This window comes from Argopecten irradians, chromosome 9, assembly GCF_041381155.1.
Source record: "Argopecten irradians isolate NY chromosome 9, Ai_NY, whole genome shotgun sequence".
Lineage (NCBI taxonomy): Eukaryota > Metazoa > Mollusca > Bivalvia > Pectinida > Pectinidae > Argopecten > Argopecten irradians.
The window spans coordinates 38,201,386-38,213,015 of NC_091142.1; the positions used below are offsets into that span (position 1 = coordinate 38,201,386).

At 35.6% G+C, this 11,630-nt stretch overlaps 1 protein-coding gene across 1 annotated transcript in view; it reads left to right on the plus strand.

Annotated features, from left to right (window-relative positions):
• Positions 1-11,521, plus strand: part of LOC138332262 (TBCC domain-containing protein 1-like) — a 60,358-nt gene extending 48,837 nt beyond the window's left edge. The window contains exons 11-19 of the mRNA XM_069280283.1: positions 4,482-4,602; positions 5,183-5,273; positions 6,777-6,825; positions 7,037-7,116; positions 7,427-7,549; positions 7,920-8,095; positions 9,687-9,784; positions 9,961-10,110; positions 10,635-11,521. Of these exons, the coding sequence (XP_069136384.1) occupies positions 4,482-4,602; positions 5,183-5,273; positions 6,777-6,825; positions 7,037-7,116; positions 7,427-7,549; positions 7,920-8,095; positions 9,687-9,784; positions 9,961-10,110; positions 10,635-10,712 (966 nt within the window). The 3' untranslated portion in view covers positions 10,713-11,521. The remainder of the gene's footprint in view (positions 1-4,481; positions 4,603-5,182; positions 5,274-6,776; positions 6,826-7,036; positions 7,117-7,426; positions 7,550-7,919; positions 8,096-9,686; positions 9,785-9,960; positions 10,111-10,634) is intronic.
• The last annotated feature ends 109 nt before the right edge of the window (positions 11,522-11,630 follow it).

Below are 11,630 nucleotides of genomic sequence, written 5' to 3' on the forward strand. Positions count from 1 at the left end.
TATTCTGTCATTACAAAGGTACACCACTCTTGTTATAACAGAACACTTGTATTCTGTCATTACAAAGGTACACCACTCTTGTTATAACAGAACACTTGTATTCTGTCATTACAAAGGTACACCACTCTTGTTATAACAGAACACTTGTATTCTGTCATTACAAAGGTACACCACTCTTGTTATAACAGAACACTTGTATTCTGTCATTACAAAGGTACACCACTCTTGTTATAACAGAACACTTGTATTCTGTCATTACAAAGGTACACCACTCTTGTTATAACAGAACACTTGTATTCTGTCATTACAAAGGTACACCACTCTTGTTATAACAGAACACTTGTATTCTGTCATTACAAAGGTACACCACTCTTGTTATAACAGAACACTTGTATTCTGTCATTACAAAGGTACACCACTCTTGTTATAACAGAACACTTGTATTCTGTCATTACAAAGGTACACCACTCTTGTTATAACAGAACACTTGTATTCTGTCATTACAAAGGTACACCACTCTTGTTATAACAGAACACTTGTATTCTGTCATTACAAAGGTACACCACTCTTGTTATAACAGAACACTTGTATTCTGTCATTACAAAGGTACACCACTCTTGTTATAACAGAACACTTGTATTCTGTCATTACAAAGGTACACCACTCTTGTTATAACAGAACACTTGTATTCTGTCATTACAAAGGTACACCACTCTTGTTATAACAGAACACTTGTATTCTGTCATTACAAAGGTACACCACTCTTGTTATAACAGAACACTTGTATTCTGTCATTACAAAGGTACACCACTCTTGTTATAAAGAACACTTGTATTCTGTCATTACAAAGGTACACCACTCTTGTTATAACAGAACACTTGTATTCTGTCATTACAAAGGTACACCACTCTTGTTATAACAGAACACTTGTATTCTGTCATTACAAAGGTACACCACTCTTGTTATAACAGAACACTTGTATTCTGTCATTACAAAGGTACACCACTCTTGTTATAACAGAACACTTGTATTCTGTCATTACAAAGGTACACCACTCTTGTTATAACAGAACACTTGTATTCTGTCATTACAAAGGTACACCACTCTTGTTATAACAGAACACTTGTATTCTGTCATTACAAAGGTACACCACTCTTGTTATAACAGAACACTTGTATTCTGTCATTACAAAGGTACACCACTCTTGTTATAACAGAACACTTGTATTCTGTCATTACAAAGGTACACCACTCTTGTTATAACAGAACACTTGTATTCTGTCATACAAAGGTACACCACTCTTGTTATAACAGAACACTTGTATTCTGTCATTACAAAGGTACACCACTCTTGTTATAATAGAACACTTGTATTCTGTCATTACAAAGGTACACCACTCTTGTTATAACAGAACACTTGTATTCTGTCATTACAAAGGTACACCACTCTTGTTATAACAGAACACTTGTATTCTGTCATTACAAAGGTACACCACTCTTGTTATAACAGAACACTTGTATTCTGTCATTACAAAGGTACACCACTCTTGTTATAACAGAACACTTGTATTCTGTCATTACAAAGGTACACCACTCTCTTTTATATTAAGAACACTTGTATTCTGTCATTACTAAAGGTACACCACTCTTGTTATAACAGAACACTTGTATTCTGTCATTACAAAGGTACACCACTCTTGTTATAACAGAACACTTGTATTCTGTCATTACAAAGGTACACCACTCTTGTTATAACAGAACACTTGTATTCTGTCATTACAAAGGTACACCACTCTTGTTATAACAGAACACTTGTATTCTGTCATTACAAAGGTACACCACTCTTGTTATAACAGAACACTTGTATTCTGTCATTACAAAGGTACACCACTCTTGTTATAACAGAACACTTGTATTCTGTCATTACAAAGGTACACCACTCTTGTTATAACAGAACACTTGTATTCTGTCATTACAAAGGTACACCACTCTTGTTATAACAGAACACTTGTATTCTGTCATTACAAAGGTACACCACTCTTGTTATAACAGAACACTTGTATTCTGTCATTACAAAGGTACGTCTTGTTTAACACACTTGTATTCTGTCATTACAAAGGTACACCACTCTTGTTATAACAGAACACTTGTATTCTGTCATTACAAAGGTACACCACTCTTGTTATAACAGAACACTTGTATTCTGTCATTACAAAGGTACACCACTCTTGTTATAACAGAACACTTGTATTCTGTCATTACAAAGGTACACCACTCTTGTTATAACAGACCACTTGTATTCTGTCATTACAAAGGTACACCACTCTTGTTATAACAGAACACTTGTATTCTGTCATTACAAAGGTACACCACTCTTGTTATAACAGAACACTTGTATTCTGTCATTACAAAGGTACACCACTCTTGTTATAACAGAACACTTGTATTCTGTCATTACAAAGGTACACCACTCTTGTTATAACAGAACACTTGTATTCTGTCATTACAAAGGTACACCACTCTTGTTATAACAGAACACTTGTATTCTGTCATTACAAAGGTACACACCACTCTTGTTATAACAGAACACTTGTATTCTGTCATTACAAAGGTACACCACTCTTGTTATAACAGAACACTTGTATTCTGTCATTACAAAGGTACACCACTCTTGTTATAACAGAACACTTGTATTCTGTCATTACAAAGGTACACCACTCTTGTTATAACAGAACACTTGTATTCTGTCATTACAAAGGTACACCACTCTTGTTATAACAGAACACTTGTATTCTGTCATTACAAAGGTACACCACTCTTGTTATAACAGAACACTTGTATTCTGTCATTACAAAGGTACACCACCACTCTTGTTATATACAGAACACTTGTATTCTGTCATTACAAAGGTACACCACTCTTGTTATAACAGAACACTTGTATTCTGTCATTACAAAGGTACACCACTCTTGTTATAACAGAACACTTGTATTCTGTCATTACAAAGGTACACCACTCTTGTTATAACAGAACACTTGTATTCTGTCATTACAAAGGTACACCACTCTTGTTATAACAGAACACTTGTATTCTGTCATTACAAAGGTACACCACTCTTGTTATAACAGAACACTTGTATTCTGTCATTACAAAGGTACACCACTCTTGTTATAACAGAACACTTGTATTCTGTCATTACAAAGGTACACCACTCTTGTTATAACAGAACACTTGTATTCTGTCATTACAAAGGTACACCACTCTTGTTATAACAGAACACTTGTATTCTGTCATTACAAAGGTACACCACTCTTGTTATAACAGAACACTTGTATTCTGTCATTACAAAGGTACACCACTCTTGTTATAAGAACACTTGTATTCTGTCATTACAAAGGTACACCACTCTTGTTATAACAGAACACTTGTATTCTGTCATTACAAAGGTACACCACTCTTGTTATAACAGAACACTTGTATTCTGTCATTACAAAGGTACACCACTCTTGTTATAACAGAACACTTGTATTCTGTCATTACAAAGGTACACCACTCTTGTTATAACAGAACACTTGTATTCTGTCATTACAAAGGTACACCACTCTTGTTATAACAGAACACTTGTATTCTGTCATTACAAAGGTACACCACTCTTGTTATAACAGAACACTTGTATTCTGTCATTACAAAGGTACACCACTCTTGTTATAACAGAACACTTGTATTCTGTCATTACAAAGGTACACCACTCTTGTTATAACAGAACACTTGTATTCTGTCATTACAAAGGTACACCACTCTTGTTATAACAGAACACTTGTATTCTGTCATTACAAAGGTACACCACTCTTGTTATAACAGAACACTTGTATTCTGTCATTACAAAGGTACACCACTCTTGTTATAACAGAACACTTGTATTCTGTCATTACAAAGGTACACCACTCTTGTTATAACAGAACACTTGTATTCTGTCATTACAAAGGTACACCACTCTTGTTATAACAGAACACTTGTATTCTGTCATTACAAAGGTACACCACTCTTGTTATAACAGAACACTTGTATTCTGTCATTACAAAGGTACACCACTCTTGTTATAACAGAACACTTGTATTCTGTCATTACAAAGGTACACCACTCTTGTTATAACAGAACACTTGTATTCTGTCATTACAAAGGTACACCACTCTTGTTATAACAGACCACTTGTATTCTGTCTTTATATATTACAGAGTTACTTCCCTTGTGGGTAGGTACCCATGGTGATGTCACTATTTTGTGAGGGAAACTCACACAGATATTTTAACTACTTTTTAACTTGATATTGGTTTATTGGTGTGTATGTTCCTTCACTGCTGTGCAGGTAGGAAATAAGAATTGTACCTGCTACTCCCATTACATGATTGTAAAAGGCAACTAAATTATCATATTAGATATCTAATTCTGACAGAAATGTTGAGATTTGTTTTTCCTTTTCAGATGACCCGAGTGTTTTCACTACGTCTGCTACAGAACTGGATCAAAGACTCCTTAATGCCAAATCCTTTTGGAATATCTTCTTGTATAGGTAGTGGGCGTCGCCTGTCTTGGCCTATGGCAGGTGATTGTACCCTTCTTAACTCTCAGAAAATTTTGCTGGCTGTCTAATAATGTCCTGTCAGTTGTTTTGTGTTTTTAACCTAATTAGGGGCTGTGTTTACCCATTTTTTCAGATGTAAACATTAGTTCAAAACACACAAAGACAGTTGTCAGTTACAAACTGGAGATCCATGCTTTTTTGAAATTAGTTACTCATAGATGACAGGACAAATTCTAATGAAACCAAATTGTTTCAAAGAAGCCTTGATTGCTAAGAAAAAGAAACCAATGATTTTTATAACACAGATTTACTGTATGTTATAAACCTTGTTAACTTATACTCATATATACTATATATAGACCTTGTTCAGTTCAAACTGTTTTGTTGGGCCTTACCAAACTTTCACTATATTAACATGGTCCTATCAACTTCACAAGTCCATGAAGTTTGAGATTGTGTACCTGGTATAAGGTTACTACTGAAAAGTCACTTTTTTAATATAAATTGAATTTATACATACATGTTTGTATATGTACCTGAAGTGAACATGTAGTACAATTTCAATTTACCTGTGTTTTACCTGAGAATGTTTTTGTTACAGGTGAAGACAAGGACAATAAATCTGATCAGGCGACAAAACGTGGAAAAATAGCAACCAATGCTCATGCAGTTCCAAAGGGTCATGTCAAAGGGTAGGTCAGAAGTCATATCAAATGATACACATAGTTCGGATGTCATGTTAAATGGTATGTCAAGGGTCATATCAAAGGGTAGGTCAAGGGTCATGTCAAAGGGTAGGTCAGAGGTCATGTCACATGTAAGTAAAAGACATAATGGTGATCAGAATTATTACTGGCCACTGTTTTCAGAAGAACATTCATTATTTGGACACCATTTCAGTAACTGCTGAATGCGTAAGACAGGTTACCACTTAAGGTGCTCCACCGCTGACAAATGGTAATTTTCCTCTATCAAAACCAGGAGCAGACAATTTAGTATTTTTCTTCAGTTACAAAAGTTACTTACTTTACACCATTACAACTATTGAAAAGTTTGAGCTTCTAATGTTACTTAAAGATAAAAAATATTAAAAAATTAATTAATTGCATCCCGAAAACATTCTGTGGCACTATGTCCTATATGAAATACAGTACTGATTGCGCATGCGCCGAAAGCAAAATAATTTGTTTTAAATTATGTTTTGTGTTAATTAGACATATATATACATGATTAAACACCAATTGTTGTTCAAATATTGGGTATCATTTATGCTCTGTCGATGGTGGAGCATCTTTAATTAAAGTTCAAAATATTCTTTTTTTTTTCATTGGGAGGACTATCACTAACCGCTAAAGGCAGGTGACTGTTAAGACAGGTTTAACTGTATACAGTGGACCCCCGATAATCTAGAAAATTCTCAGTCTGGACGGAAAAGTTAGGGAACAGATTACCGTTACATATTGACAAAATTCAGCAGTACCAAAATTTTGTTATCTGGACGGTTTAGGCTTGGATCAAAGGAATCTAGATTATTGAGGATTCACTGCATGTTTATTAATTTAATCATTTAATTTAGATCCAGCCTTCGGCTGCCACTTGCCGAAGGGTAAATTGCGCTCCATTGTGCTGTATAGTTAAATAATTGTCTATTTTGTCCTGCATTATTGTTCGTATCCTATTATGTAATCGTGTTCGTTTTGTGTGTCTTGATTAAGAGGCGTAAAGGGGCAGATCGCTTCGAAAATTTGACAATTTTGTTTTGTCCTCACGGTTGGAATTACTTCCTTGTCCCATATTACTTTAAAGATGCTCCACCGCTGACAAAAGGTATTTTTTCACTATAAAAAACAGGAGCAGACGTTTTAGTATTTTTCTCCAGTTACAAAAGTTACTTACTTTACACCATTCCCACCATTGAAAAGTTTGAGCTTCTAATTTTACTACAAGTTAAAAATATGAAAAATAATTAATTGCATCCCGAAAAAATTCCGTGACACTATATCCTATATGGAATGAAGTACTGATTGCGAATGCACCAAAGGCGAAATGAATTATTTTGTATTATTTTTTGTGTTAATTAGGCATATATATACACGATTAAACACCAATTATTGTTCAAATGATTAACATCGTTTATGCTCTGTTGGCGGTGGAGCATCTTTAATAATATATATTTATTTGCTTTTCTTTCCCAGGAGCAAAATAATCATTATGAGCCAAGTCAGCAAGCAGACGATTTCTCGTGTGAGTACATTTACTGTATATACATGTTTAAAGGTATTGTTATGTAAACTGTGAAACAATTCTTGGTTGTTTGATTTCGTCTTTTATCAAATTCATCTCAAATATCTTTACAGATTTGCATTTGCAATATTTTTACTTTAAGTTCTATTCTTAAGAAAAATATTGTTTACCCCCCGGTAATATGCTAAAATTAGTGCCTAAACTTTTGTAGAGTTCTGGTACACTAGAGAACAGCAGTGTGAAGATCCACAGATGTCACTATTCATACCTGTATCTACTCTCCCCTCTCAGGTAAGTTTTATCTCAAACAATCTTTTTATTCTGAAGCTATCTGGAATATTTCACCCCAGTGGAGGAGTTGGGGTCTCAACATATTACCATTTGGCACTAATTAACTGTTATCTTTGGCTTCAAATTGAAACCCGTAGTGGATAAATGGATAAGGCACTGACTGTAGGTTGGTACTTAAGCTTTTCTCTGTCTCTTAAACATATCACATCCTGAAATGAGACTAGCTACATACAAGATATAAAGTAAATTCAACCCAATCAAATTACTCCTATGTACCTAAATATATAACAATCTATATTGACACCTTCAGGTCAGTGACTATAGAGAAATGTCGTAACTCGTCCATTATCCTCGGACCTGTGGAGACTACAGTGTACCTGAGTCACTGTGAGAAGGTTACCCTCATCGCTCCGTGTCGCTTCCTCATGATCAGGTCTGTACCTTAATACATCTCTCTTATATAGGCCTGTCCAGGGTAATGAACCTATGAATAATACCTGGTACATAAGTGCTTGGGTAAAAAAGTCCACTCGTTAATTGTGGAGTCAGAATGGTTACATGACTTACGATGGTTTGTGACATTGTTAAAAATGGTGTGTTTAATGGCTATACCGGTAGTAGAAAACACAATATTTTAAAATAATTTATAAAATATTTCAATAAACATGGGTTTTACTTAGTTTACTAACCCTCGGGAGGAATTCCCTTATCCTTCCTATAAAAGTGTCTCCCAATCTGGACATTGGATTCGTGTTATATTCTCATGACCTAAAAACAAAATTAGTTGTTATTTCTTATTTCAGTGGAAGTACAATGTGTAACTTGCACTTGATGACCCCTAGTCGGCCGATGATCCTGGGAGGAAATGATACGATTCTCCTGGCCCCCTATCATACACACTATGGTAATCTACAGGATCAGCTCACTACAGCAGGCATTTCTGCTGACCACAACCAGTGGAACCAGCCCCTGTGTGTGGGTAAGTTAGAACGAATAAACGTACTCGGCCTATTACACCTTTCGGCCGGGTACAAATTGGTCCCTATGTGTCGTAGTGGAGCACTGCCTCCGAAAATCACTCGGGCATGGTTTTCTTTACTTTTTTGTAGGTTTCCAATTATTTTATGTTTACACATGCATTCACATATGATTTTTGTCCAAAACAAACATAACTACTATTCTTAATATCTACCGTACCGCTCACAAGACGTCAAATTCACAATTTGTGGACTTGCCGTATAAATTCCCTTCAGAAAGACCTTCATATGTATTATGTAAAAAAAATAATGCATCGATGATAATTTGATATTTTATGTGGTTCAGTTTTATTGCCTGTAAGGTAAGGGATATCAAACAAGTACAATAAAAATGCAAACAAACGTTTTATAATGGTTTGCATAATCATTACTTTGCTCCATTAGCAGTAACAGGCACCAATTGTAGCTCTAAAGACGACACCATTTTCTGTCAAAAAGTCTTTTGAGCTACAATATTGCAGCTATGGGTAAGTAGGCGTATCTGCTGACCACAACCAGTTGAACCAGCCCCTGTGTGTGGGTAAGTAGGCGTATCTGCTGACCACAACCAGTGGAACCATCCCCTGTGTGTGGGTAAGAAGGCGTATCTGCTGACCACAATCAGTGGAACCAGCCCCTATGTGTGGGTAAGTTGGCGTATCTGCTGACCACAACCAGTGGAACCAGCCCCTGTTTGTGGGTAAGTAGGCGTATCTGCTGACCACAACCAGTGGAACCAGCCCCTGTGTGTGGGTAAGTAGGCGTATCTGCTGACCACAACCAGTGGAATCAGCCCCTGTGTGTGGGTAAGTAGGTGTATCTGCTGACCACAACCAGTGGAACCAGCCCCTGTGTGTGGGTAAGTAGGTGTATCTGCTGACCACAACCAGTGGAACCAGCCCCTGTGTGTGGGTAAGTAGGTGTATCTGCTGACCACAACCAGTGGAACCAGCCCCAGTGTGTGTGTAAGTAGCACCCCTAAAATGAAATCAAGACAAGGAGTAGTGTATGATTTCTGTCCAAAACCAATATAATTTTTATGCCCCCTCCCCCACCATAAAATCTAGAACAGTAAAACACAGTTATAGTAAATATGACAACTAACGGATTGGCTTTGCTATAAGCATAGTTAGTTGTTTACATATTACAATCATCATATAGGAACCTTGATGAATGAAAATTACTACGTTTATAACCATGAATTTGTTATAAGTGTGTTCGTTTTATTTATCGGTATGTGCTTTATTGTAGTGAGGATATTGTTCCCAATGTCTCATTGGCCATGGCATTACATCTTGTTGTGTCCTGCTTTGTTATATGGACGCAGGATGGTTCACATGTTACATTCATATCTAATTTTGCAGTTTCTAGTTTACATACTATTTTGTAAACTCATTCCTTGTCTGTAAATGAACAGATGAACTACTTTGTTCATAGTTTTGAGTGACAGAAGGTGTAAGTAGTGTATCAATGGTTTGAGTTTAGCACATTTGATAGATAATCCACATGGATGTTGTGTGATATGAGTTGTTGACCAGGGTTTACTTGTTACAGGACCAGAACACAGAGATGAGACACCGGTGTGGGAACTGTTACCAGTTCAGGAGTTCTTCACCTTCAACATTCCATTTCAAATGGAAGGCAGCACTACAGTACGTTAAAAAACAAAAATATACCAATAAAACACTTTGAAATAAATAAGGTCTTCAAGTTATACAAGTAATTTAAAGATAATGAGGTTCAACTGTAGAAAAATTGTCTGACATGAAAATTTATATATGGTTAAATTCACAATTGTGATTCCTTGTGTTTCCTCTTGATAATACAGGAAATCCCTGGTGGGCTGCCAACCAAGTATCAGAAGGCGGTCACTCAGCGTCAGAAAATGATTGACAGCTGGCAGAAGACAGTGAAGGAGGCAGGACTGACTCGGGAGCAGCGCAAAGAATTCCAAGCCCTAGTAGAAACAAGATTCCATGTAAGTACTGTAGGAATGTAATGTGATTGTTCATCTTACGTGTTAAACTTTGTATGTAAATTAATAGCTATTCATGTACAAGGTAAATAAAGGGAAGGATTTGTATAAGCTTCGCCTCTTATCCAATCCAATTGGTAATACAATGTACTTTATTATATTTATGATCTATACAGTATTATAATTATGTATATATTTATTGTATTACCAATAAAATATTTTGAAATATTTATAAAGAATATGTTTACAAGAAATTCATGATTTTAGCATAACACTTTTCCTTCCCTGACAAGATTCATATAAGGTGTTTGTTATATATGTACAATGAAATATGCTTATAACAAAGTAATTTCTTTGTTTCCTAGAGATTTGTTATAACCGTGTTCTACTGTATAAGAAATAACGTTATCCCCCTTTATACAGCTTTCATCCGTTTAAGTTTCATTTTAGTTCAATCTTTGCTGTCTATACGACTCTGCCTATTATTACATTTAGGTGTTTCATTGTATTGTATGCTAATTTTACAGGTATGGCTGGCAGAGACCGGATACAAAAGAGAGCTGGATAGTCTGGTGGCTCCACTGCAGTCTGTAACAAAGAAATGACCTAAAATAGCTGTAACCTGCTAGTTCTGTTGCTGTCAGTAAAGCTTCAGTGACCCGTGAAAAGTTGTCATTGCTTTGTATCAGTACAATGGTAACTGGTATTTGACCTTCAGAAAAATGACAGATGGAAAAATGACAGATGGAAGGCAAATACTGGAGCTGCGAAGACAAAGACGTACACAAATAAATCGATGTGTCAGCAAAAACAAAGTGAGGAAAAATTAACACTTTTCAACTAATCTTACAGGAAAATTGATTCCTGGAAAACGTGATAAATATGATGCGAGATCTTTATCATGCATGGACAAACTTACATATTCTCTGTATACATGAAATTAATATTGGCACAGTAAGGAGTTGTGATATAGTGACAATGTCAATTATAGACTATACAATTACCCAAGTGTTTCAGATTGATTAACAGAAGCTACATACAATGGTCTTTTGTATGTACTGGTTAGGTCCCCATTTTAAAATGGTGGTATAGTATTATCCATGCTGTCCCGTCCAGCTTTAATTTATGAAGGTGAGAACAGTTATGTCTGATAGACAAATTATCCTTCTAAACATTTACATTAGTGCTCATGTACATTTCATGATTTTGAATAAATTTTACAATTTGTTGCCATGTAAATTTATTGAATCCGTCCTAATAATATACAAGTAGTTTGACATTTTGATGTTGTGTTAAACTGAACAAGACTTGTAAGAATACATTAAGTACTGACCATGAGTGAATGAAAAGTTGGTGAGAATGTTCAAGCATTTGTTTAATGATGTTTGTATGCAAATAAATCCCATTATTTTTCTTTGGCTGTTCCTTGTCACTTCCTGGTAAGAGTGTATTTTGAAGAAGAAAATTCCAGAAGATGCAGTGATCTGAAGTGAATTTAGCTACTAAGTATTTCCTTCTCATGT